The following is a 26,000-nucleotide window of genomic DNA, read 5'->3' on the forward strand; positions in this document are numbered from 1 at the left end:
GGACACAGGGAACTGCATCCAATCTTGTTACCATTGTCATCCACAGTGAGTTGAGCAACGAGCTAGGCTCAGGTAGCTATGGATCCGTGAGCCTATATCAGAAGTATGATATCAAAAGTTGTAAACCTTATAATGATTATGTTCATGCCTCTCAACATGGGCGCAATATCGCGTCTCATAGCCATATAAAAGCCATCCCACCTAGCCTGTCGCCTGTAACGCCTGTGAACTCTGTCGCTAAGTCATGATGAATGATCACGTTATTTCGTAGTCGTTTGTCCCTATTTGCCAGTTCACTCTACCCGACCTCAATCCTCCCAGCTCTTCTCCACAGTCTCCTTAACCCGCTTGTTATATTCCCTCCTGTTTTCCTTGTATAGATTACTTGCTTCCACATTCGCCGGACTGCTCGTGTTCGGATCGTTCAGTAAACTCTGTATACTCGTTAAGATGGCCGCCACATCGTATGTCGGACTCCATCGGTTCTGCAGAATGTCCAGACATAGTTCTCCCGTGCCGTATACGTTTGGATGGAACATGGTCGATACGAATTTGACACCAGGCGGCTTGTTAGGGTACGCCTCTTCGAATTGCATTACTAGGCGGAATGTGCCATCTTCGAATGGAGTGTCTGCTGGGCCGATTATGACAGCGTTCCTGCGAGGGCTTGTCAGCTAGACGTCAGTGAATTCGAGTGGTAGTTGAACATACCAGGTCATAACATTGTCTGCTATGGGTGAGGCGGAGACACCGACGGGAGGATCTGTTTGCATGCGCTGAGTAGATATCAGTACCGTGCTTTGAAAAGATTGTATAGCCTGTTGAATGTTGCCAGAGGCCCACGGTGTAGGGTCTACCAGCAATGAGTGGCTTTCAGAACCTGACTCACCTTGAAGTCTCGCATCAAGCGGCGCCGTGCGGAGGTCGACATGCTGGTTCGGAGGAGATGATGTTGCTGAGCCTGGAAGAGATGTGGATTCGAGAGATATGGTGGTGAGAGGGCGAGTTCTGGACGATGGTCGATGAGTAGATTAGGTCTAACAGTTTCTGTTCTTCGTGTGAATGTCGGTGGGCGTTCAACACATCTATCGGGCAGGATTGCATATGAGCAGGCGGCGTGATCCCGCCGATCTTGAATGCGGCAAACGGGCATGAGACCCTTATCACGATTATTAGTCAGCCAGTCTTGCAGTGATAATGGGTCAATGTTTCAGCCTCGAATTCAAGGCTTCACTTTCCTTGTTCGCCACCAGTTATAACACGCCAAACGTGCCCTCCACGAAAAGGATGAATCTGAACAGAGATTATGCTATGTGTGTCATTGACATCGGGGCTAACATGATGCGCTTGCAGCTTCCATCGATGTAACTTCCGGCGAAGTTCTCATGATATTGACCTGTCGCTCCACTTCGCGGAAGAGTATCCTGGAGTAGTGTACACGACCTCCGCAGACTGAGCGCTCTACGAATGTGGTCGGTGTCGTCCAGCCAAGATGGAAGTAACGCCAAAATGGTCTAGAGCTGTCCCTAAGTTCACAAAGAATACCCAAGCATGGTGGCAGCTAAAAACAAAATGGAGTGAGCAGGAATATATTAACCGTCGTGCCGCAGTCATAAGGAAAATACGAGAGAGATGGCCAGACTCCAATATGCTCAACGGACACGGTTCCAAGCCGCGACAGGAGGCTAGTGACCTGCTGCGACCGCTTGTAGCAGCCTTCGATGATAGTTCATGGAGCGATCCCAGTACTTCTGGTCAGAAGTTCGAGAAACGCCTTGAGATGTATACCAGCTGGGCATTTTACCTCAATAGACACTTCAAGCTGGATGAGAGTGCGCCAGTCACAACACTGCCAACGATCCCTCCATATCAGCCTATACAGAATGACTCGAAAGACTCAAAGGTACTGCCGGTGACGCGCGTCGATCCAATCAGACATGAGCCAGAGTATTGGAGCGAGACTACTAGTGATGAGATCGTCCAACGCGCCGAGTCAACAACGGTTGAGCCACTTCCCAAATCAGAAGTCAAGCCGCAAGCGGACACTGACTGGGACGATATCGAAGTTCAGATTGATGCCAATGCGCTTGACCTAGGCACAGTATGGCTGCCCATGATCGACCTCAAGCCTGTGCTCAGAGGCCAGCCATGCCACTGGGAAGACTTCGAGCTACATGAGCTATACAACCAGTTCTCGCAGGAAACAGGTCTCAAGGTTGATCCGACTAAACACGAATTCGTCTATCTGAGTCGTGGCACCAAGTTCGTGTTCTACAGACCAGGTGCCTACAAGGTAATGCTCAAGCGATTCTCGCAGGCCGCAAGTGGGCAACACAATGTACTTCGCTTGCTCATCCAGCCGCGGAGTTCACACAACCTAACACCCAGTACGCACAGGACGACACCGGCCCTGCGTGGTAAGAAGTTTGACGTCCAGCAGATCACGCCGCAGAGCAGAGCGAAGTCGCGCTTCACCGGTTCAGAGACAGACTACTCTAGCGACTCGTCACAAGAGATGGAAAGGCCGATGAAGCGGTTGAAGCATTTGTCTACTGAATCGGAGACAGTGGACGAAACGATTGACAGCACCATTGACAGTACTATCCCTGACTCGACGGAGGGGACCAACAGCGCCCTTGACGGCTGGAAGGCAGTCAATGGTGCTGCTCAGTCAGATTTGAGGATAGAGCAGGAGGACAGACCAACAAAAAGCAGGCCGGCGACCTCGGGTTTTGGTGAGGTGATAGATCTCTTACTCACGAGTACTCAGGAGCAAGGCAACGTGAAATCTGAAGCACAACTGACACAAGAAACAGAGTATTAACGAGGTTTGATCTTGTTGGGTGTATGCAGGTCATACAATTAGATCGATGGCAGAGGCGACTGCCATATACTGTACGGGGAAACAGTATGCGGCGCGTGATTGCGCAGTGGGATTGCTCGAACTCGTGGGCTTATCTCTGCTGACAAGCACCTTCCGAGGCTGCATTCGAAGCCATAGGCGGATTTTCCTACGCTGCAAGTCACACGGAAGTCTCGAATGTGGTAGCTTCTGTAGCGTACGAAGTGTAAGGTCTCGGTCGACTAGTTTGGCCGGTTATTGTGGTCGCAGCTGGCATAGCTGTATCATGTCGTCGAGCTTGCCTCTTGATGACGACGAGTGACACTACCCAACCTACGCGCAAGGAGTCAAACAAAGTCCTCACTAGATCCTTTGGCGATAGCTGTGGCGAACGGTCTAAGTTGTGGTTACACACTCGTAACAGCGGCTGGGAGGCGTGAGAACATGCTGTATTCGCCCATTAATGCAACACTCTCTTCTTCTGTTGTATTGAAATGCAGCGGAACGAGACTCGCCGTCATCAGTGCCTCGACCCCGACAGGATTATCATATGCTCGCGATCAAGGTAGAGAGATACCTTGTGCCCCTACGTCTGTCTGATGCTCGAATGGAACTGATACTGAAGAAGAACTCTGCCAGGAGTAGATCACTTCGTGCGACCGCCTGCCATTCATGCTTGCCAACGAGCAAGGAGAGTCTTTGCCGGATTTTTGCCCAGCAGGAGGGAGGCGAAAGTCGAAAGCCATGTTCAATTCGTACATAAGGTCTCTCTTGATTTAGAACTCTCACTCTGCCGTGTACGCCACTCTGTACTGCCAATGCACCAAACCGCACTTTTGTTGGTAGTAATACACGCAGGCTGACAAAGACCGCTGCCTGCTTTTTCGCCTGCCTATTCTGATTCCACTGCTCCGTGCTCTGTGGGTAAATTACTTCTCCAAGTGTCTGGACCACCTCTTGCAGTTGGCCGCAACCATTTTACGGCATCCAATCAATCTTCAAATCAGCCTGGTACTCCCCGTCCTCCCCAATACTCCCAAGAAAACTCTCATTAGGATTATACACTGTGACACTCGTCCTCCTCGACGCTATACTTCCATTCTCTTTCACACTACTCGTGCTTCGCCCCAAATCCGCACTCGGAGCACCACCAGTATGTTCCCTCCACCACTTCCCGCTCTCATCCACGACCTTTTGCTCCCAGGTACTCACTGGCCCAATAACCTCAACGGCCCTCTGACCAGCCTGTAAAATCGTTCTGCAAGGCAAGCTCATCGTCATGTTCTCATTATTGTTGCTCCCAGTGAGCTCTTTCAATCTTGCCTCGGAAGCCGCATAGAGCAGCCGTCCTATGCCAGTCCAGTATATCGTGCCCGCACACATCGCACATGGCTCCCACGTGGAGACAAGTGTGCATTTTTCTAGGTATTTCTGCGAGTATTGCATCGCAGCTAGACGTGCTAGTTCAGACTCGGCATGCTGGTAGTGGGATATCGAGTTGTGTGTAAGGAGGACAGAGGCGTTGTCCGGTGCGAGCAGCAGAGCTGCGAAGGGTCTCTTTCCGTGTTCAGTCACTGCTTGGTTTTGTATGCCGAGGCAGAAGCGTATGGCGTTGTCTATTTCCTGGGTGTTTAGGAGCCTGAGGGAGCGGGTGCTGGCTTTTGTGTTTAGTAGAGCTGGGCTTGTAGGCGGTACTGTCGTTGAGCTGTGGAATGAGTATAGTGGTGTGTCTGCTGGCCGAGAGTCGGTGGCTGCGGGCGGATCGGGTGTTATGCTCGGTGAGGCTGGTGCTTGAGGTGGGAAGGAGTTCAAGGGAGTTTGGGGTGTCGGGCTGTGCAGGAACTGCTTCGAGTGGGAGGTCTGGTTGTTCGAAGGTGGGAGCGGAGAGACGCTACGAGTGGACGAGGTGTAATTTCCAGGCTTCCGATGAAGAGAAGATTGTGGGGATGGACTGCTGTAAGAGTTCACAGGGTTGGACACTGCACGGTAAGTCTGGTGGAAGGACATGACTCGACCTCTCTCTGGCAGTCTCTGACTGGGAGCGGGTTGATTTTTCTCCTCGAAGATGCTTGTCAGAGATCGCACAGAGATAGGTGAGGCTTTTCGATTTGATTGAGACAGTTTGATCACGCGACGAAAGATGTGATGACGAAGTCAGAGTATTGTCGTATCTTACCTGCCTGTGAGTTCCGAACTCAAAAAGATGCATTCCTTACATGGAGATAACAGGAAGCAGCCCCGGCCTGGAGTTGATCCTTCTTGATCTTTTTCTGATGATGGCAGAGCCAGCATGGTCTAGCCCAGCGAGCTAGAACGGAAGGTGAAACCGACTGAGCCCCATTTTTCTTAACGAGGCCAATCAAGAGAGCTATTTCTCGGTACCTTGCAGGGCTCCCCAGCATTTCATGCAGGACCGATGAGGCCCTTTTTGTTGATTGGCTTATGCTTGCTGTATGTCTCGTCCCATTCTGCATCTTCAAGTTCGTAAGCTTCAGCATCCTTCATGTCAAAAGCTCGTCCACAATTGAAGGCGCGTTTTTGTGCTTCCAGACTGCAGAAAAACACCGATCGTTCGCCTGCATCGTGTGCTCAGAAGACCAACAACTCGGTTTCGCTGGAGACGAGCCGCAGCTTGAGTTGGTCGAGATTCAGCAGGGAAAGTGTAGGCAGGAACGCGTCGCGGTCTGTGAAGATAGTGCGTTGCTTGTCGTCAACATACGACCCGTCGATCACGACTCTTTTGAGATGCTTCAGCTTCAGCACCTCATTCTCGATCAAATGCTGGATGCGGTGGGCGGTGCCTGCGCCAATGCCAAACTTGGTCTTCTGCACGTATTGGATATGATCTTTTAGCTTCAAGTGTTTGGCGAAGAGCTTCGCAATCTTGTTGTCTTCACTACCATATGCACGGACTTGTTGCAGGAGTGCTTGTGCTCTGATTGCAGAAGAGGTAAGCAGTATCGTATGCGGGCTTCCAGTCTCTTCTGCGCATGATTTCAAGCCTTCCCTACCATCCGGCGTATACTGCTCAAGAAAGTCGGAGAGGTTCTTCGCGAGTCTTGTCTCACCAAAGCCGGTCGTATCTTTGAACGCTTTCGGAGGCAAGGACTCGTCTTCAAGTTCGATCGTACTGAGGTCACCCTTCTGCTTCTTGATGGCGTCTGTAAATCGTTCTGCTAGTTTCTCTGGTCCATCCTTTGCTATTGTTTTGTCGTAAACAGTCTGTCCAGCTCGGCTGTTAGCAGCAGCGTTCGCTGTGGCGGACTTCTTCTGAGGCTGCTCGTTTCCGGAGCCAGTGTCTGCAGCATCGTCTTCTGGTGTTCTCTTGCGTTTAACGCCTGAACTATGCTTCCGAGCAATCTGCTTCGTACGCGCCATGATGACAGCGACGGGCAAGCGGTCTGCGCGTGTACACGACAGATATCGGTGAGAGATTTATGGTCGTGAGACACTGCTATCTGCTGAATATGCGCAGGTTGAGCACTTTCACTGTCGCAGCGCATCTGCGACCATGCGCTTGCAAGAGCGACTCGAAATTGTTCTCCAAATTCTTATCGTTATCGCTATCGATTACCATAATTACAGCCTTAGGCATTAACGATCACCTTGATGGCTTTCTGGGACGTGACCAGGACTACTATATATGTTCAAGAGATTCGAAGCGTGATCGGATAAGTACATATAGCCATGCAACCTGAGTTATCTCTGTTTCCTGATCTTGCCCCTGTATCCCTTGACATCTTTCCCACCCTCCATCTCCCGCAACGCCTCCATTCTACACTCCCCCACATCCTTCAGCGTCCTACCCCTAACAACCCTTGTCTCAACATTGACCTCTTCATCCCCTTCGCTCTTCCACTCCGCCATCTTGTTCCCAACGTAGTCTTCAATTGCCAGCACAAGCTCAATATCACGAGGACTAACAAAAGTAACGCTTGTGCCACTTCGGCCCGCACGAGCTGTTCGACCAACCCTGTGGACATAGTCAACTGGGTCACGAGGAACATCGTAATTGATGACATGCGTACAGGTGGGGATATCTAGACCTCGAGAAGAGAGATCAGTAGAGATAAGAATGCGGGCTATGCTGGCGCGAAAAGAGGCGAGGTTCGAGGTGCGTTGAGACTGTGGAAGTGCTGAGCTGAGAGACGTGACGGCTGTTGGTTTCAAATGGGCTATTGAAGCGTGGGAAGGGTCGGCTGATTGATAGGTAATGCCGAGCAGCTTGTGGAGGGTTCGGTGTAATAGGTCGGCCATATGTGTCCGGTTCGTGAATATTATGATCTGGTTGTTGGTCGAGGTAGACTTTTGTCCATCTGCTGTGAGCAAGTGCAGCAACAGCACATAAAGGTAGGCGTCTTTATGCGTCAGTGGCACTTTTAGGTACGTCTGTTTAAGCTTCGAGGGCACTAATGCTTTGCCGTTGGCGTTCTCAGGATCGATCTGGTCCTTGATCTCTGATATGAAAAGAGGCGGCCTGTTCTTGGGTCTTGGCTGGTCTTTCAACGACCGTACTTCCGGCGTTACTGTAGCCGTGAATAGCAATGTCAACCGCTCGCTTGACGGAGGAAGTGTAGCCAGGCAAGTGCTGATGTCGGGCAGCATGCCAGCAGAGGCAGACAATAACCGGTCCGCCTCGTCGAAGACCACCACTTTCACTCTTCTCAGTCCACGTATCGTCTCTTCGCCCGATGTCTCGATGTGATCAGCTAGTCTCCCAGGCGTAGCGATTACCACATGCGGCCGCTTAGCCAGTGCCTGCGCCTGCGCCCTCATATCCGTCCCTCCTGTCACCAATACTGTCTTGAGCCCTTGAGGCGCACCCAAAGCTGTAAACTGCTCATAGATCTGCAAGGCGAGCTCTCTCGTTGGTGTCATGACTATAGCATAGATGCCATACGGATCCTCCGACCACTTCTGCAATATCGGTACCGCGAAAGCGACCGTCTTTCCTGTGCCTGTTCGTGAGCCTCCTATACAATCTCTTCCTTTCAGAATCTCAGGGATACATGATCGTTGGATCTCGGTCGGGCTGTGTATTTGCATCATACGGAGAGAGTGAACCAGCCATGGCGCCACGTCGACTGAGCCAAAATCTGTGTTGGTGGTTTGTACGGACAAGCCATCTGCTCGAGGTGGCTCTTCTTCATATACTGGGTCTACCTCAGCTTTCAGCGTCTGGGCCTGAACAGCACTCTTGACCCTCGATGGTGCTGCATATGCTTGAGCTTTCGTTTCTCCATTGTTTTCGTCGTCCTGGGTCGAGATTCGCCTACGTTTGGGAGATGGTAGCGGAAAGTCAAGATCTGACTGATCCTTAGATGATGTCTCGGCAGGATCACTCAAGGCATTCTTTGTTCGTCGCGGTTTGGACATTATAGCGACTTCGCTACAGAGAAGGAGGGCAAAAGCAACTTTTGTCCTTGACGAATGGAGAAGGAAATCCTACTGCTGATCAGAGGACGCCGGTCCTGCTTGATGCCTGACAACTTCAGGCTGCAAGGAATCGCGCACAACTACGGGCAAAGACCACTGCATGTGTAATGGATGCTATGCAGTCGGTCCACGCAGGAATGTCAGCCCCAGCATGTCACGCATATGCATCGAACGTAGTTCGCAGATCTACCTGCAATGCAAGTCATCTCCCTTGTACTGCCATCTCTACGGCGCTCTAAAAGAGATCTGGCGCATGGTCTCATGTAAGATTAGCGACATGCATTTGCAGGCAGGCAGGCACGATTAGGCGCCGCGAAGCGCCGACGACCATAACCTCAATTTCTGCAGGCGCTCTTGTCTCAGCAACCCCAGGGACGAAGCGCAAGCACTGTGCAGGAGTGATGAAACTGCCGCTGACACTTAGTCTAGGTAAGTCAGCTGAGTTGGCCATGATGTGGACGACGCACTGGTGAAGTAGGTTTCGGGCCACAGTGGCACTGTTGAGGCCGCTTACGACGCTGTCGATGACGAACTTGCCGGGCAGTCATGTTTCAGAGATGGAAGGAAGTACTTGCTAGGTTCGGATGCAAGGCAGCAATTGCGTCGAAATATGAAGGAGTGATCATGCGAGAGACAGGACATTGCTTTGTGTAGACCAAACGTGCTTTTACAATTAAGAGCTATTACACACTCGCTGGAGTGTCGGGTATACTGTATATCAAGTCCAAAATGCCGTCCCAACCATGCGATGCTAAACCCAGGTATATGCGGTGCCGTCGCCAGGACTGAACATCCGATGCTTTTATGATTAGATAATACTGCTGAGATCATTCATCGTCAATCATGATCGTTGATCATCCACGTCGTGATCGTCTTCCACCTTCTCTCTTATGCCACGGGTCGCTGGGCCAAACCCATCCTCGTGCTGTCTTCGCGTCTCTCTTCTCGCCGACTTGTGGCTCGGGCATCCACTTGTCGCGACCATCTGGTTTTCGTTCTTCTTCGTCCTTGATGTCACCGTCCTCGTTGTGAGGTAGAGCGTCGTTCTTGAGGTCGTCATTCGATGGCAGGACTCGTTGTCTTGTCATTGCACCGAGACCACCGACATCCATGAAACTGCCCCATTCACCTGGCAAGGCGACCTTCTTGGCGAGCATGAGAAGGAAGTAGAGTGCCAAGCCCGCTGTCATTGAGATGTCCTCGGTGTAGTTGCCAGCTACATCAATGCCGTACTTCGCGCTTGTCTTGGTAGCGATGCTATCAGCAACTTCGAGATACCCGAAGTACGGGTTGCCGTACTTGTCTGATCCAACTCGGACGCAGACAAGCTCGATCTCAGTGATGGTGAAACCATACCTACAAGAATGGTCTCGCATGCATTTCTGCAATTGAGATAATGTCTTCAGGTATCGAACTCTTTGAGCTGGTGACTCATGACGCATAGACGTGTTGAAGGTGTCAAAGGACTTCGATAGGCCGACAACTCTGCCTCGAGGCGAGCCATGAATGGTGAACTGGTTCTCGTTCGGGTAGTTTGCTAAGAAGGTAGGTTGTGCTTGAGCAGGAGCAGCTGCTGCTGTAGAAGCGGCGGTCGGCTGCTGTGGAGCGACATAGAAGAATGGTGCATTCTGGCCGAGTGAGACCTGAGCTGCTGCGTTGACCTTTGGAAAGTGGATTTTGGAGATGAGATTGGCCAAGTCACCTTCTGAAGATGGATTAGCAGCGCTAGTGGTCTGAGTAGCCAGGCTTGGGAAGGTGTTGTTGTCGTGTTGGAAGTGGAGCAAAGTCATGAGATCTGGTATCGATGACATCGTGTCGAGTGAGAAGGAGGTCCAGGGTCGAAGGTTCCGAACGTCCCACCAGAAGTACGAAGAAAGACCTCGCCCAGTAGAATATGTCAGATTGCGGACAAGGTTCACTGGCTGAGTTGGTTGTGTAAGGTAGTTCATCAAGCTCGTCGTGCCAGCAAGGACCGGTCCACCTTGCATTGAGTAGGAAGCGGGCTCTTGCATCATGGGTGCTGCGGGCATCAAGGATGGCTCGAGAGATGGTGGAGGGCTCATCGACGTTGGTCTTGAGATATCGTCGAGGTCGATAGGCATGTCCCAACTACCTTCGAGGTTGATGGTTGGCGCGTCAAGGAACGATAGCTGCTGTGAAGGGAGGTATGACTGAGCATATATTGGAGGCGTAACAGCTTGTTGAGCTTGAGTGACGTACACTGGCAGCTGTCGATATGTCGGATAGCCATATCTGTTGAGCATGGAATCATCCACGCTTGACGACGAAACTGCCCTTGAGTGGCCTCTAGACGCGTCTGAGATGAAGGGAGCCACAGAACTTGCTCGAGACTGTGAGGCCATGGATACCGGCGACATCAAACTTATGCTGTCATGTACAGGCTCGGTGGCGCATCTGTACATAGGTGGTCGAACGTTATTGTATGTAGAGGTATTACTGACGTTAGAGACTGATCGTTTGTGGCCCTTGCTCATCTGACCAGCAGATGGTTGCAGGTTGTTGTCCTGAGTTCGAATCTTGGGAAGCAGCGTCGGTCCATGCTGGCGATACACTGTTCGATCCGGTGTTGATCTGAGTGACTCTGGTGATGTGTTGGTGAAGTAAGATGCACCAGAGACATTTCTCATGTGATTAGTGCGCTGACCAGCAGCACTGTCTGCCTCTGGAGGCGTTAGAGGTCTAAAAGTATATGGTGTCAACGACATGTTCGCTGTGGTGTTAGAAGCAGAAGCCCAGCTTCACTTGATTGGGATAGAGGCGTGAGTAACAAAGGAAAGACTTGGAATAGAAAGACCGAACAGATCTGGAAGAACGAAAGGCTCAGAAGCTCTGAAAGGGCAGCACCATGGGGTATTAATGTTCAATTGAGCAACGTGGGCCAACAACATGAAGACCTTTGGGTTTGTTTCAGAAGCGATGACTTGCATCAAGCTCGAGGTAAACACGTCGGAACTGGTCTGGATGCAAATCTATGGCGGGGTGGACACTAGTCCGCTTCGCGCTCACTCTTGGTCGACTTGGAATACACGGTGGGCTTCCGACGCGGAGCCAAGCAGTTCGAAATAGATGTTTGTGCTCGAGCGCGTCGCTCGTGGAAGTTGCGACATCTTCGACAGTGAGCATTTTGCGTCAAGTTACACAGCCTCACCACGTCGCAATTTCAGGTGTTCCAACTTCCGACACTTGCCGCCAGTATAATCAAAAATCGTGTCAAGAACCGCTCGAGTGCTATTCATGGCTTTGATTGAGGTTGACGCTGGGCGCGTGCGCTTTTGGGACAGACGAGTTCAGAGGTTGAGTCCAGGTCAAGCGCGGTCGAAGTGGGACAACATGAAGTGAGATGCCGTTCCTGGAGAACGATTGGCAGGAACATTTCGCGGCTAAACCCTCCGTAGCGATAGCCAGTCAGAAGCGCGAACACGTTCTCACGTCTAATACACGCCGCGAAAAACACGCTTGTACGTTCAGACACGCCAGATCACGAGATGTTCGCCAACACAACCTTTGGAAATGCAGAATCGCACGGCAGAGTCCCAACCACCTGCTTTTCTGGAAATGCCGCGAAGTCGCTGGCTGCATGATTTAGACTGAAGCGCATGCAGGGTCTAATGCTGCCCATCCCTTGGGCCTCTTCACCCGAGGCACTATGTTTCAGCACTCATGAAACGAAGGCTGCCTGGAGGTCAACGGTCGTTGACCGCTCGACTAGTCGTGCCAGCAATGCAGCCCTAGAGAGACCATGCATCATCGAAGAGACGCCAAAGATGCATGAGAAGAAGTACGCAGACGTTGGAGTGTGATATAGAAGAACTTCGAGGCGAACTTGTTGCTCTTCTACCCGATATGTACAAACATGCTATCCTAATGCACCATGCTCACAACAGCGTGATATCAATAACGCCTGCTCCTCGGTTCCGACCCGGCCAAATGCATCATGACGGGAACCCCAGCATCCCAAATAATGACTCAAATTCATGCTTTGATCTCGTACTTCCTTCTGAACATGTCATCAACTTCTGTCAGATAATATGTGCCAGGAAGCAGAGCCTCCGTGCTTCCTGTGGGCTTGAAATCTTTCTTCAAGTGTGCCTTTTCTCTCAATAGACACATCTCATCATACACCTCAGGAGCAACAATCTTCCTCTGGTCCAGACGCGTTTGCAGATCGAGCTTCTTCTGCATTTCAGAAGTGTCACCAACGACCTTCATACTGAACAGGGAGCTGGCAAGTCCACTGCCGTAGCTGAAGATACCGAGTCTTTTGCCAAGAATATCTTGTGGGGCAACGTTACTGAGCAGGCCGACAATGCCGCCGTACACACTGCCACAGTACATGTTGCCGCACATTGTAGCGACTTGAATAGCTGGTTGCACTCTTTGGGCAAACCTCTTCTTGGTGAGTGCCATAAATGTCTTTTCTATGTTCTTGTCTGTAAGAGAAGCTTGGCGTGACACGTCTTTCAGTTCCGGTGCGACTTCCTTGAAGGCCGGGTTTTGTGGATCGGCTAGGAAATCATTGTATAGCAGTCGGGCGTAGGACTTGCTGACCAGCTTGCAGGTTGGTGCATGGAAAGCCATGTAGTCAAATCTGTCGATAGGCGTCTTGTCGTCCTCGGCATGAGCGCCATTGGTATGTCCATTCGCCCGCGACTTGATCTTTTGCTCCCGAGCATTGTATGCCTTGTAGCATTCATCCACAGCCTCGGTGTAACACTTCAGAGAGAACTGTCCGTCAACGTAGGGGTACTCGCTCGTCAAGTCTGGCTTGTAAAAATCGTATGCGTGTGTGATGTAGGATCCTCGTAGACCTGGCTCAAACACAAGCGGCGCATCCGGACCGATGAGCATGGCAACGCAACCAGCACCACCAGTGGGACGAGCATTGCCCTTCTTGTACAGTGCAATGTCACCTGCTACCACAACTGCGTCTCTTCCATCCCAAGCAGATGATTCGACCCAATTAACAGAGTTGAAGACTGCGTTTGTGCCACCGTAGCAGGCGTTGACAGTATCAACACCCTCGACGTCAAAGTTGCCGGACTTCTCGAACAGTTGCATGAGCACACTCTTGACAGACTTGCTCTTGTCAAGCATGGTCTCCGTTCCGACTTCCATTCTGCCGATTGATTTGGGATCGATGTTGTATTTCTGGAACAGGGAGGAAACAGTCGTAAGGGCTAGGGAGTAGATGTCTTCTCGGTCATCGCAAAAGCTCATTCGTGTCTGACCAAGACCGATGGTGTACTTGCCGGCGGGTACACCATCGAATTTCTCGAGTTCTGACTGCTCGACACACTAGAATGCAGGTTAGAATCCAGCTCGAAGTGAACCATCAATGGCACAACTTACTTGCTGCGGGAAGTAAAGTTCTATGGCCTTGATGCCAATGTTCTGTGGTCGAGACGCCATGTTGAAAGGTGGGTAGTTTGAAACAGCTGAACAGTGAGGGTAGCAAGAGAGGCACTCTTCCTTTATGTGCTCTTCTCGCCCAATCGCTATATGATCGTCGAGTAGAAGGCGGTGAGGGGCACAAGTCGATCGGTCTGCAAAGCTAGCAAGCACAAGCGGTGATGACCCTGTCAACAAGATGTAGGCAGGACGAAGGTAATGGGTAGTTTGTTCAACAGCAGGAGTCTTTACAGGTCAAGGAACAGCAACTCAAGAAACGGCGTTGATTGTTATTTACTTTTGTCGCAAAGGCCTACGAACGCCTCTTTGCACCGCAATCTGAAATCCTGAACATTTTGTTGATTTTCTGCAGGGATTGCGTGGAGCTTCTAGGGTTTGCGCGCGAAGCGAGTGGCTACCTCCGTGTGATCCCACCACGGCCCTGCACGACGAAGGTCGTTCCTGCCAAGGCCAGCTCGGTGATACTGATCATTGGCCGAATTCTGTACCTACAGCAAGTTTACTACTCTGTTCTCCGGCATACAGTACGCACAAGATGACGTTTCTCCTTGAAAGGTCAGTGACACTGCCCCTCTGTTCTACATGTTAATTTATGATTGGGATGAAGTGCACAAAGACATAGCGGACCGGCTCTATCCACGATGGCATGAGTATGATGCGGAAGAGAACAGCCCGTTCTCTGCTAGCCTATCGATAAGCGAAATTACATCATACTTGGTTCTCGGGCATCCTGTTTCCGGGTGAGCCTCATGCCGAACTTGGTAGATATCAACCACCACCTCATATGGTTGGGATGCAGTCATGTTCGAATGAGCCCTATATCGAAATCATGGCTTCATGCGGGTATCATTGCACTGAACCGTGGCCCTACAGCAAAGCGCGCCCGCCTCTTAGAGTCTAGTGTTTGGAGTGGAAGCGAATAAATTTCACCTACTTCTGTCGGAAAGGCACCTCGTTGGCTTCATGAACGATCTCACTTGATGGTATACATCACGACTAGCCTACAAACCACGGGAAGTTGCCTTCGCGATAACAATTGTCTGAGTACTGCACAAGTTCCAACTTCTAGACAAACCGGCAAGACCTAGACGAACAGAAAAACTTAGGGCGCAAGAAGGACAGCGGACCGCACGAAGGCTGGCCGCAGTCCTCTAACGTTCATGTAGTCCAATTCACGAAGTGCTTAAGCTGATTCAGTTCCTAGCTGGTCCCGCCTTCTCAGGGAACCCTGAAAGTTTGTCGCCCATACTCTTCGTGCTAAACTGCATAGTATCCTCAAGAGGCACCTCCCACTTCTGTCGCTGAGAGGCAAAAGACTCCCACTCTGGCGTCGGCAGCTTCTCGTACTGTCAGGTGTTAGCAGAGTTGCAACGAAAAAGACCACTGCCTTACCAGCCCGAGCTTCAGAATGATCTTCCCTTTATATAGCGGTGTCATGCTCATGATCGGTCTAGAAAACATTAGTTTCACATATCGAAAAGCCCTAGGAATCGCATACACCCCGCACGTCTGACAAAAGTACCGCTGAACAGGCGTCCCACTGAGTGTCTCAGGATCATCGTATCGTCTGATGTTGTCTTTTCCCTTAGGAAACTCGACTTTCTCCTCTTCGATGGTCAAGTTCGCGCCAAAGAGGCCACCTGCTACCTTGCGGCAGTTCTTGCAGTGACATATGTGTCCCCTTCGCTGGGTGCCGAAGAGGTTGTCGTCATTCACCTTGACGGCCACGGCTTTGCAGAGACAGGTGCCTTCCATGGTGTTGTGCAACGGGCAGTAATAGCAAGTGCTTGCTTCTGTCGCCCCTGACTTAGGCACGCGGTGGGTTAGTCTGTAAGGTATACCAAGTATGGGGAGCGCTTTGATCTTGTGGAAGAAGGTAGTTTCAGACTTCAAGATGAAAGCAGATGCTTTATGATGGAGCTATGGCTGATACCATGATTGCGATCAAGTTCGAGACTGCGGGGTTAGCCTGATCTCGAACTTTGGCATCCGAAGACCATTCCGAGTACGAATTACAGCTCTTTGGCATGATCGAGTTGGTCATGCAGGTGGGCAAGGTGTGAGGGACCAGATTTATTCTTGGACAAGTAAGCATATACATTGGTGGCTGTCCTGATGTCGTAGGCAACGAAGCCCTGTTGCTAAGTCTGCATGACGACGGCAGAGAATTGGAGAAGTGAATCGTAGTCGTTCTGCGACAGAAGAAGAACAGCGAACTTGATCACGAAAAGACCCTGAACTTCTCCAGATTTCTTGGCTTTCAGCCGACGGACAAGTGCGTCGCCTACTAAAGCATGTGCTTCGAGACACATAACAGTATTTTGCTCGAGTTCGCCTGAGTCGCATTGGTTTCAAGCCAATACGAGCTAGAGACTTGCGAAGTATTCTAAAATACATAGATGCTTTTAAATTTACCTGTGCGCTTTGCAGCTCCAGCACGTTTGCCTGTCGTGCTGGCAATGCACACCCCGCCGCTTCAATCAGGTGGCCACCAGCTCCAGATACCCCAACGCCAATGAAATCGAGATACAGAAATCAATCAATTTCCATGCCTCCAGAATCAGCCGTTTGCCGCTTCGACGATAGACCGTTCGTGGCTGCTTCGTTATTGATTCGGTTCCAGTCATTCCAACCATTGATGACCTCCTTAGCAGCCGCATCAGAATCAGGTCCAGGAGTCCTCTCAGCTTGCAAGACTTCAGTGCCTTCAAACTGTATAGGTTGCGCCCGTAAATTGTTCAGTGTGGTATCCCATGTTCTGCCCACAAGTTGGCCACGTAAAAGGTCCTCCGCAAATAAGTAGAATCCTTCTTGGCAACCGACAAGATAGGCATCCATGGTCCTGTTTTTGAGTAGAATCTCGGCGCCGTGAATGTAGCCTGAGTAATGTACTTCCAGATAGCGTGCCCATCCTCTGGCAGCAGCTTGCAAATCGAGGTCCTCTGAGCTCATTTTCGACCAGCCAATGCCCAGAGCAATGGTCGCTTCATCGACCTCGGCAGTAGGCGTTGATTTAGGCGGGCTTGCTGGCGCACTCATGCTCGGATTCGGCATGTCGAACGTTCTGATCGAGGACTGAGACATCCGTGCTGATTTCCTGCTCACTGGCATCTTTGGTCGAGCAGCTGCTGCTTCCTGCTTCGCGACAAGTTCCTCCTCGACCTTGTCTTCGTACCACGTCCCTGTTTGAGTCTCTGCTGCAAGGGCTCTGCCAGTTTGCGGGTCCAACAGAACCATACCTTCACCGTAAATAGGCTCTTCCGGGATCGGCTCTGGCGGGTTGACAGGGATGTATTGATTCTCTGCTTCAGCGGCTTCGAACGCTGTTTCGTCTCGCGATCGCTTGCGCGATGGATTGGTGGATACTGGCGTCATACCATCCGTGGGCGTCCAAGACGTTGAGTAGTTCGCATATGAAGCTGGCGAAGGAGCTGCCTCCGAGTCCATTATAGTCGAAGTACCTCCAAACATGATCTTAGGCTAAGTAGCCCGGATACTAGAACGGCTGAGAAAGGTATACAATGCTTCACGACACGTGTGTGGAAAGGTAGACGGACACGATTAGATGGCAGATCAAAGAATATGTCAATGAATAGGATAGAAGCAAGCAATGGCTGATAACAAGAGGAGAAAAGGAAGCAGCTCAAGTGAGGCCAAATCGAAATCCAAGACATCCAGCAGCAGGATGACAGGGCACAAGGTGAAAAGGCTCACGCATGGCAAGCGGAGCCAGGCACAGGTCCGAAGGGTTCTTGAGGTTGAGTGATCGAAGACACTGATTGGTTGACGAAATCGATGCTTCGCATAAGAACCAGGCCGTACAGAGCATGAGAAGACATGATTCGAGGTCGTCGCTATGAGAGTCCACATACTCCAGATCCATTGGACTCTCATCAGCACTCAAGCTTTTTCAAGGCGATAGCCATTGCCGAGAAGGCTAGATTTATACTAGAACTCATTGAGCTTAGCTTCCAAGATGCTCTCTTCCTCGGCTGACGCACTCACATGTTCGAATGCGCGCTCAGCAGTCCCCTCCTGGACAAACAAGGTGGCCGCCTTTAAAGCACAAATCTGGGCAAGTTAAGCGGTCGACTCCAGCACGGTGTGTGCCCGGAAGGTGCCCAGGTGGGCAGTCAGCGCTGGTCGCTCATGCATATTCCATAGGTTGAAGAATCATAATATTCAATGTATTGCTGTTGAACATGTTGAAGATGCGCCGTGACAGATGCTGTCACTTTCCTAACGCCGACCTGGACGAAATGCGATGGTCTAGAGTACAAATGATACAAACATTCGCCTGTGCAGTCGCACATTATATCTGTTCGTGTGGGGCTCCGATCATATCGATGGTTCCGGCCACTATGGGTGTGCATTAACCACGCCGCCGGTGTTGAAACCCATGTAGTCTCGCAGCTTGCCAGTTTGCTCGGGAGCGTATGTTGGTGCCAGACCGCCAAGGAGGATAAACATAACGAACAAAACGAGGCCGAAGATAAGCGCTTTGCGCGTGGCCGGCTTGTTCTGACCAAACTCTTGCCAGGATCGTCCTGCCTGTGCAACGTGTTGCTTGAGCTGGTCAGCTCCAAGCTTGTAGTACATCAAGCCACCAAGGGCGATGCTGTAGCCAAAGAATTGTGTCCCTGAAACAGGCGTACCCCAGATCATCATGCTGGCAGCCACGAGGAGGATATCTTTGAGAACACCGCAGAGTGTGAGGACCAGGGAAGATGTCTTTCCAATCTGTTACACGTCAACACAAAGTTCGTTAGACCGGTCACTGTTGGACATACCAGGAAAACCACAGAGACGTTCAACATGAATGCGACCAGGGCATTTGCAATGAGCACAACATAACCGACGTTGTAAATGTTCTGCATGGTCATTGTGGGCACCTCAGTGAAGAGAGCCACAACGCCATTCATGAGAGCGCAAACCGGAGCGAAATAATACTACTGCATGTCAGTACCGGCTAGGAAACAGGCATATTGATTACTCACCAGACTAGTAAGAGGGTCCATTTTGTACTCTGCAGAGCTGAGGAGTCGCTGAACCATGACCAGTCTTGTTGCTTCGAAGCTGATGCCACCCGCTTGCCAGAGGAAACCAGTAAGGTCAAACTTGATCTCGCCGACAGAAGCAATGACCACACCGATAACGATAAAAGAGACGTTTCCGAGCTGCTTAAGGTTGATTGGTGCGACTGCCAAAATCCAGGAGGTGATGAGTACCGCGACAGGCATAGTGGCCTTCAGCATTTGTATGAAGGCCACAGAGAGGTATAGGTACGCCTTGTTTCCGCAGATCAAGCTCAAGGAGAAGAAGAAACCGATCGGGAGTATGGCTCTGAGATAAACCTTGCCAGTCATTTTAACGGTCTTTCGTCCATCGATGAGAGTCGTCGTCCGGCTGAGCACTTGTGTCATGAACGTCGCAAAGACCATATGCCATGTTGTGAGGACAATCGCTATCGTGGGTTAGCAGTAATCGCTGCAAGGTCTAGGAAGGCCGTACGAAACCCTAAACAGTTTGTTAGCTTCCACTGCACGATGTCTCGTCAGTAGGATACTTACTGAAGCCCATCGTGTCCAGCAAGTACTTGTTGAACAGAATGACACCACCACTGAAACCGATCCATGCCCTAACATTGTTAGTCTGTGCTCGTCGTCCATGCCCATCGTTGACCTACACTACGTAGAAAGCCGGATGTAGTGATGACTGCGCCGGCTCTGGCTTCTCAACGGCATTGACGGAAGGTAGAGTCGCTGGCTCGGCAGAGCGAGGCGACTCGCCACTTTGTCTCTGCTTTTCAGATGAATCTGCCATGATGACTGGCTTGACTTGTTCTCGAAAGAACTCCTGTAGAGTAAACGGCCGTGGCCTCGCAAAGTTGCGTGGTTGCAGCAGGGTGGTGGTGGTGATAACAGCAATCAGAAGGTCATAAAGCGAGCGACGGCAGAGTACAGTAAATGCACAGAAAGGGCTGACCGCAGGCGCGAAACCAAGAAATTCGGAGCTGAGAAGGGAGCTGATCTTTCCTCAACCAAAATAAAAATGATCACACCAACCAAATGGAAGTCTACACTAACTTCGGGAAGCTCAGATAGCCTCAAGCCCTTTTCTCGATGCAAGAGAAACTCTCCTTTCCAGCCTTTTGGACAGATGGTGTTCTTGCATGGAGGCGGGAGGCATGCTACCACCGAGAAAGCTGATTTGATATGCAGTCCGGCCGGTGGATCCTAATTGCGTGTCGAATGTTGGTCTCCGTTGGGACGGACTGCAGCCCAGGTGTGAGGCAACCCCTAAAATTATCCACCTGCGTAGACTAGCAGTCCCGCCATGCACGATCTTCTCTCTATCAGCCGCGCCTCTTTCTACAAGTAGAAGGACATGTAGACATCACTACTCTACGGAGTACGCAGCAGGGATCAGATTTCTTAGTTCAATGATTGCAATTTCATTCGAGCAAATACCACGAACATCGTCACCTCCCATGCTCTGAGTGTCACTGCATTGAGCTTGAATTCGTTCTTGGACAAAGATCCAGAGAATCCAGAAGGCTGCATCGCCTGCGCAAGTACGTCCTGAAACCTCACGGAATCCGAGTATCGGGTGAGGAATTGCAAGCCGTCAAGTCATGTCGTACGCAGACGGTTGGCAGAGTAAGAAGCTCAAAGGTCGTTACACGAAGAAAGCTTTTATCCCGACGGTACAACACCATTGACCTGACGGAATCTAGGCCGCAAGGATTCGTGAGACTCTGAGTCTAGCTGAAGGCAAAAGGTGAGAAGTGCTTGAAAGCCTCGAGGGTGTTCCTCTTCTCGACGGCTCAACTCATCACCTTGTCAAAGCACCGACAAACGAACGTCGCTTGGGGGCCACCTGCCTATCGCGAATGAAAATCTCTCGAAAGACTGAAGAAATTGTCTTGCAGATAGTCCGTGAATCATGTCGTATCGAGCACGAATTTCGGATGCCCAGGCAATGATGAGTCTCATTAACCATGAACTTTTCGTTGTTTGATCAATGTGACACACGCGTTCAGGTCCAGTGATCCGCTGTTTGATCGACGTCACCACAATTCCCCGTGTAGATCATACTCACGTCCTTTGGCGCGTGGGAAAGGAGTGTTTCTCCTTTACAAGAAAGGTCTGTTCATGATTGTTACGAGGCTACTGTGAGTCAGTAATGAGCCACGCAGAGAGCTTTGAAGGGATGTAGAACACTGAAATCTGTGACAGAACGCTTGACCATCAGCGACCAGATGCTGGGCTGCAGCCCACTTCATGCGGCCAGTCGATATGCCAGGCATAAAGTGGGTAGGACGATCGCTTCTGGTTTGAAAGGGTGGAGGCTCCAGATCTTGTGGCCACAGAGTCTCGCAGGCTTGATCAAGCACTTCTCGACGTGCGTTCTGCGTGCCGATTGTTGTCTACCCAAAGCGGGAGGACCTGCTTCTTGCTTCACCTCTGCGGAAAGTCAATTTCAGGGGCATCAGGTGAAACCTTGTAGACCCTTGTCAGACAAGGTTCGGCCTGGACTTATCAGTCGCAACCATTTTGGTGGGCGCAGAGAGGCGTGGTAACTGTCGCAACCAGAAAATAATGACTTGATGCTGTAGATAGATTCGGACTTGTACTCTCACTGCCATACTCTACACTCTTTGCAGCTGGACATCTCGTTCTCTGATAGATTTGGGAGTTGCATAATTTATTGAGTTAGAAGTTCGTTCCTGCCATCTTGTCGCTGCCCACAACAAATTCAGTACCGCCACTTGGTTGACCAGGAAACTTTTTACTGCTGGATTGCAACCACCAACAGAATGTCACGCAAATCTACAATGTCTCGAGTTGAGGTTGATGTTCTCGTCTGCGGCATGGGACCAGTAAGTCCAGACTTCACCATACCCCTACCGCCGTGTAGCCACCAGCACGTTGAGCCACCTGTTTGGTGTTAGAGGCGGCGACATGATCTCAACGTGTTTCGAGCAGTGTCACTGACAGTCTTCTAGACAGGTCTCGGTGCGGCAAAGCGACTCAACCAGTTGGTACGTCAACGAGATCACATTCCTCCACAAGGTATCTGACTCCCTCCAGAACGGACCATCATGGTTGATTGTGGATTGTGAGGATAAGGCAGGAGGTCTCGCTGGTACCGACACGACACCGGAAGGCTTCCTGTACGATGTTGGAGGGTATGTTTCTAACCCTTTGTGGCTCGACTGTGGTCTAATTTCACGTTTTGCAGACACGTTATCTTCTCCCACTACAAGTACTTCGATGACTGCATTGACGAGGCCCTCCCGAAGACAGACGACTGGTACACTCATCAGCGGATCTCCTACGTGCGCTACAAGGGGCAATGGGTGCCGTATCCATTTCAGAACAACATCTCGATGTGCCCGAAAGATGATCAAGTGGTATTTATCGAGGGTATGATAGATGCAGCTATGGAAGCAAGAGTGAACAACACAAAGCCAAAGGACTTCGATGAGTGGATCCTGCGAAACATGGGTGTCGGCATCGCTGAGGCTTTCATGCGTCCTTACAACTACAAGGTCTGGGCTGTCCCTGTGAAAGACATGCAATGCCAGTGGCTTGGCGAGCGTGTTGCTGCTCCTAATGTCAAACTTGTCACAAGTAATGCTATTCAGGGCAAGACGGCTGGAAATTGGGGTCCAAATGCAACCTTCCGATTTCCGGCTCGAGATGGAACTGGAGGCATTTGGGTCGCTGTCGAGAAGACCTTGCCAGATGACAAGAAGCGCTTCGGCAAGAAGGGTTCAATCAAGGCCGTCAACGCCGACCGAAAGGAAGTTCTCATGGAGGATGGTACAATCATTGCCTATAAGCGCTTCGTGAACACCATGAACGTGGACCAGCTCGCGGAACGAATGGGCGACGAGAAATTGGAAGGTTGGTGTAACGAGCTGTACTACAGCAGTACCCACGTCATCGGCGTTGGTATCAGAGGAGCTCGGCCGGAACGAATCGGCGACAAGTGCTGGCTCTACTTCCCCGAGGACAATTGTCCCTTCTACAGAGCCACCATTTTCTCAAACTACTCGCCATATAACCAACCTCAGGACGATGTCAAGCTATCCACCCAACAACTTGCCAACGGCTCAAGTCCATCAAGCACAGAAGCAAAGGCTGGCCCATACTGGTCTGTCATGCTGGAAGTCTCCCAGTCGACGAAGAAGCCAGTCGACGAGGAGAACTTACTCAAGGACTGCATCCAGGGTCTTGTCAACACTGACATGCTGAAGCCAGAAGATGAGATTGTCTCAACATACCACCGCAAGTTCGAGCATGGCTACCCAACTCCTTCCTTAGAGCGTGACGGCGCACTGAGGAAAATCCTGCCATATCTACAAGAAAAGGGCATCTACAGCAGAGGTCGTTTCGGTTCATGGAAGTACGAAGTGGGTAACCAGGACCACTCTTTCATGTTAGGTGTCGAGGCGGTAGACAGTATCGTCAACGGCTCAGTAGAGCTGACGCTCAACTATCCTGACTTCGTCAACGGCCGTGTCAACAGCGAGCGAAGACTTGTCGATGGTGCCCAGGCCTTCGCCAAGGAGTCTCCGGCACCTCAGGCAAAGAACGTTGTCACAGCACGAAGGATGACTGGCGGAAAGGCTGAGCTCGGTGGACGTGCTGAGAACGCCATGAGGTCAAGTTTGAACGGCGTTCAAGGAGCTGCCACATAAGCTGCGACGCGGCCGAAATAGCACGACGCGACCTGTGCAGATCTATTGCGACAGTCACTCCAGGTTTAGACATCAAGAAGGGAGCAAGAGATGCATGCATGTATGAGAGTTATGATACCAATCAGCGAGCGATGGCAAAAGTTGTTCTAGATTTATACGGTATGGGCAGTGGCATTGTTTAGATTGATGATAGAGTTCATGAACATGAATATATTCACTCCATACCGCGCTGTCACTTCATGAACTACCACCATCAGTCGACCTTTCTCTTGCCATTCACAGCTCATTTGCAGCCGCTATTCCAGCCAGCCGACCAAACGTCAAACTTCTGAGCACAGAGGTAGCAGGCGGGTACTCATTATAGTACAACCCGCTCAGCTCACCCGCAGCATAAAGCCCCGGGATAGGCACTCCATTCGTGCCAATGACCTTCGAGTCAAGATCACACTTGATTCCAAAATATGTGAACGTCAACTGCGATTTCATAGGATACCCGTAAAACGGCGCATCCTTGATCGGCAACGCCCAATTCGACTTGGGCGGCGTTATCCCCTCCGCCGCCTTCCCATCCAGCTTCATTAGATCAAACTCCTTATCATTGATCGCAGCATTATACTCCTCAACCGTCTTCTTCAGCTTTTCAGGAGCAAGACCTAATTTCTCAGCTAGACCCTCAATCGTATCTGATTGCTCGGGTTCCTGGTCAGTCGTATCGTAGACCCAACCGGGCCGGAACCGCTCCATGGTGTTCTTATCCGTGACGAAGTAGCAGGAATTGTTGTGGTCGCGCCAGCATTCGAGCGCGATCATCTCGAAGGTGGCGAAGAGGTGGCGCTTGCCTTCGTCGTAGAAGCGTTTGCAGTCGTCGTTGACGACGATGCCGTATCTAGATCACCGGTTAGCATCACACAGAACCAACACAGCCTGGAACAAGTATGCCCGGTCTCGACTTACAGATGACCCCAGATGACAGCATCCGGTTTCTGAGCCCTTCTGTCCACGAGCTCGCAGTGCATCCCGTTGGGTGAGCCGGCAGTAGCAGCGCCCACCTCAAGCGCCATCTGCAGTCCATGGCCGGTATTGTGAGTCAATCCCGGAGCAATAAGCTCCAACTTCTCTGTCCGTGGCCCAACATATCGCGCGAGCATCTCCTTGTTACCCTCAAAGCCACCACAGGACAACATGACCTTCTCCCCCACTATATTCGCGCGTCGACCATCATTCTTCCTCACCTGGACACCCGAGATCTCACCAACATCGTTCAAAAGAAGTTTCTGAGCCTGCGTCTCCCAGTACATATCGAACCCCTCGTACTTACTGAAATGCGAAAACAGACAATTAATAATCGCGTTCCCACCACCCTCCGGGAACGCAAAGTACTGATCAGTCTTAAACTCAAGCAACACGTTTTCCTCCTTGTGGTGGTTGAGTTTCACGCCGTGCTCGACGAGGTACGATGCTGTTACCGGTGCCTCGACCTCCATTTTCTTGCAGTAGTCTAGATCGGCCATACCCTCGGAGACGAGGTTCATCTCGTGCTTCCAGTCTGAGTCGAAGTTGTTGTCTTTGTCGAGTCTGAGGTAGGCCATTGTCCTGAATTATCAGTCGTGGAATGGAATAGGATATGGCTGTACATACCATCTACTCGCGCCGCATCGTTCTCCTTCTCGGCCTGCTTCTATCATCGCGACCTTGCCGCGCTTGCCAAGCTTCTTGCACTCTTCGAGGAAGTTCAGCGTGGTCATGGTGCCGGCGAAGCCGGATCCGACCACGATTAGGTCGTATTCTGTTTGCATGGAGCCCATGATGAGAGTACTGGATCTAGTAATATTACTCTGTGGGAACCTGTGTCTTAATCGTGTGAATGAGTCTCAACAGCAGCTCCTGCCTCCTCCATTATGTACCTTCTCAAGCCCACAACCCCTCTTGGACGATCCCAGCGGTTTGGACACCCGAGGATACCCTGCTCGTTAGCTGCATGTCCCTAGCGAATCACCATGATGGAGAAGCGTTTCTCGAAGTCGATGTTGTTCAACCCCGCAAATGCAAGAATGTCAGATTTGGCGAAGAGGTGATTTCGAGAGTGGCGTCAAGGACTTCGAGATGCAGATGGCTCCCCGCATGTTCCCCGTTTTGGACGAACGGAGAAGTTGCGAGATGGGTAGCGTGCGGGTTAGCTGGCATATTTGTGGAGGGTGAAGATTCGTGGAAGGTGAGTCAGGTCAGTAGTAGTAAGCATGAAGCATCGTGTTGTCTGGATGGAGAGTACTACTCTATGAAGTAGTCGATACGGACATTTGTCTTAGTGGGCTCTAGCACTCAGAGGCCGTGATCTTGCTTCGATTGTTAGTCAGCATTGTATCTGCTGTCCATATGGACTGTTGCGTCGAGTAGATTGTACGATGCAAGATGACAGCGCTGTCTCCTCAATGGTAAGAGAACATGAGCGTCGTTGAGCAATCGAATGGTACAGCAGAAACACGCTAGTCGCTTGGTTTGACTAATCGTCGCGTTCACCGGTTCTCACCCAAGTTTTCGCGTTGCAAAGCAAGAACTTGTTCAAGGTTTCCTGCCCCAGAACAG

General features: G+C 51.0%; 12 protein-coding genes across 12 annotated transcripts; 2 read left to right on the forward strand and 10 right to left on the reverse strand.

The window, feature by feature from the left end:
* Positions 1-308: 308 nt before the first annotated feature.
* On the reverse strand, positions 309-931 carry UBC2 (Ubiquitin-conjugating enzyme E2 2; the record flags this gene model as incomplete). The annotated part of the gene is made up of 3 exons (XM_064875824.1): positions 309-657; positions 712-776; positions 890-931. 3 exons carry the CDS (start codon positions 929-931, stop codon positions 309-311), a joined length of 456 nt encoding a protein of 151 aa, XP_064728088.1.
* A 561-nt stretch (positions 932-1,492) lies between these two features.
* PMZ80_007417 (uncharacterized protein) lies at positions 1,493-2,824 on the forward strand (the record flags this gene model as incomplete). Its single annotated transcript, XM_064875825.1, has 1 exon — positions 1,493-2,824. The coding sequence occupies one exon, from the start codon at positions 1,493-1,495 to the stop codon at positions 2,822-2,824; it is 1,332 nt and encodes a 443-aa protein (XP_064728089.1).
* Positions 2,825-3,820: 996 nt separating this feature from the next.
* Positions 3,821-4,849, reverse strand: PMZ80_007418 (uncharacterized protein; the record flags this gene model as incomplete). Its single annotated transcript, XM_064875826.1, has 1 exon — positions 3,821-4,849. The coding sequence occupies one exon, from the start codon at positions 4,847-4,849 to the stop codon at positions 3,821-3,823; it is 1,029 nt and encodes a 342-aa protein (XP_064728090.1).
* Positions 4,850-5,431: 582 nt separating this feature from the next.
* cms1 lies at positions 5,432-6,220 on the reverse strand (the record flags this gene model as incomplete). Its single annotated transcript, XM_064875827.1, has 1 exon — positions 5,432-6,220. The coding sequence occupies one exon, from the start codon at positions 6,218-6,220 to the stop codon at positions 5,432-5,434; it is 789 nt and encodes a 262-aa protein (XP_064728091.1).
* A 321-nt stretch (positions 6,221-6,541) lies between these two features.
* DBP8 (putative RNA helicase) lies at positions 6,542-8,218 on the reverse strand (the record flags this gene model as incomplete). The annotated part of the gene is made up of 1 exon (XM_064875828.1): positions 6,542-8,218. The coding sequence occupies one exon, from the start codon at positions 8,216-8,218 to the stop codon at positions 6,542-6,544; it is 1,677 nt and encodes a 558-aa protein (XP_064728092.1).
* A 914-nt stretch (positions 8,219-9,132) lies between these two features.
* PMZ80_007421 (uncharacterized protein) lies at positions 9,133-11,004 on the reverse strand (the record flags this gene model as incomplete). The annotated part of the gene is made up of 1 exon (XM_064875829.1): positions 9,133-11,004. One exon carries the CDS (start codon positions 11,002-11,004, stop codon positions 9,133-9,135), a length of 1,872 nt encoding a protein of 623 aa, XP_064728093.1.
* A 1,267-nt stretch (positions 11,005-12,271) lies between these two features.
* ERG13 (3-hydroxy-3-methylglutaryl coenzyme A synthase) lies at positions 12,272-13,708 on the reverse strand (the record flags this gene model as incomplete). Its single annotated transcript, XM_064875830.1, has 2 exons — positions 12,272-13,594; positions 13,649-13,708. 2 exons carry the CDS (start codon positions 13,706-13,708, stop codon positions 12,272-12,274), a joined length of 1,383 nt encoding a protein of 460 aa, XP_064728094.1.
* Positions 13,709-14,901: 1,193 nt separating this feature from the next.
* PMZ80_007423 (uncharacterized protein) lies at positions 14,902-15,463 on the reverse strand (the record flags this gene model as incomplete). Its single annotated transcript, XM_064875831.1, has 3 exons — positions 14,902-15,054; positions 15,101-15,158; positions 15,207-15,463. 3 exons carry the CDS (start codon positions 15,461-15,463, stop codon positions 14,902-14,904), a joined length of 468 nt encoding a protein of 155 aa, XP_064728095.1.
* Positions 15,464-16,243: 780 nt separating this feature from the next.
* On the reverse strand, positions 16,244-17,155 carry PMZ80_007424 (uncharacterized protein; the record flags this gene model as incomplete). The annotated part of the gene is made up of 1 exon (XM_064875832.1): positions 16,244-17,155. The coding sequence occupies one exon, from the start codon at positions 17,153-17,155 to the stop codon at positions 16,244-16,246; it is 912 nt and encodes a 303-aa protein (XP_064728096.1).
* Positions 17,156-18,067: 912 nt separating this feature from the next.
* On the reverse strand, positions 18,068-19,531 carry PMZ80_007425 (uncharacterized protein; the record flags this gene model as incomplete). The annotated part of the gene is made up of 6 exons (XM_064875833.1): positions 18,068-18,448; positions 18,499-18,657; positions 18,706-19,172; positions 19,220-19,225; positions 19,279-19,346; positions 19,395-19,531. 6 exons carry the CDS (start codon positions 19,529-19,531, stop codon positions 18,068-18,070), a joined length of 1,218 nt encoding a protein of 405 aa, XP_064728097.1.
* Positions 19,532-21,545: 2,014 nt separating this feature from the next.
* On the forward strand, positions 21,546-23,417 carry PMZ80_007426 (uncharacterized protein; the record flags this gene model as incomplete). Its single annotated transcript, XM_064875834.1, has 4 exons — positions 21,546-21,590; positions 21,717-21,752; positions 21,802-21,899; positions 21,953-23,417. 4 exons carry the CDS (start codon positions 21,546-21,548, stop codon positions 23,415-23,417), a joined length of 1,644 nt encoding a protein of 547 aa, XP_064728098.1.
* A 276-nt stretch (positions 23,418-23,693) lies between these two features.
* Positions 23,694-25,222, reverse strand: PMZ80_007427 (uncharacterized protein; the record flags this gene model as incomplete). Its single annotated transcript, XM_064875835.1, has 3 exons — positions 23,694-24,303; positions 24,372-25,010; positions 25,056-25,222. The coding sequence occupies 3 exons, from the start codon at positions 25,220-25,222 to the stop codon at positions 23,694-23,696; spliced, it is 1,416 nt and encodes a 471-aa protein (XP_064728099.1).
* Positions 25,223-26,000: the final 778 nt, after the last annotated feature.

This window comes from Knufia obscura (genome assembly GCF_036327395.1).
Source record: "Knufia obscura strain CCFEE 5817 isolate CBS 148926 chromosome Unknown scaffold_9, whole genome shotgun sequence".
Lineage (NCBI taxonomy): Eukaryota > Fungi > Ascomycota > Eurotiomycetes > Chaetothyriales > Trichomeriaceae > Knufia > Knufia obscura.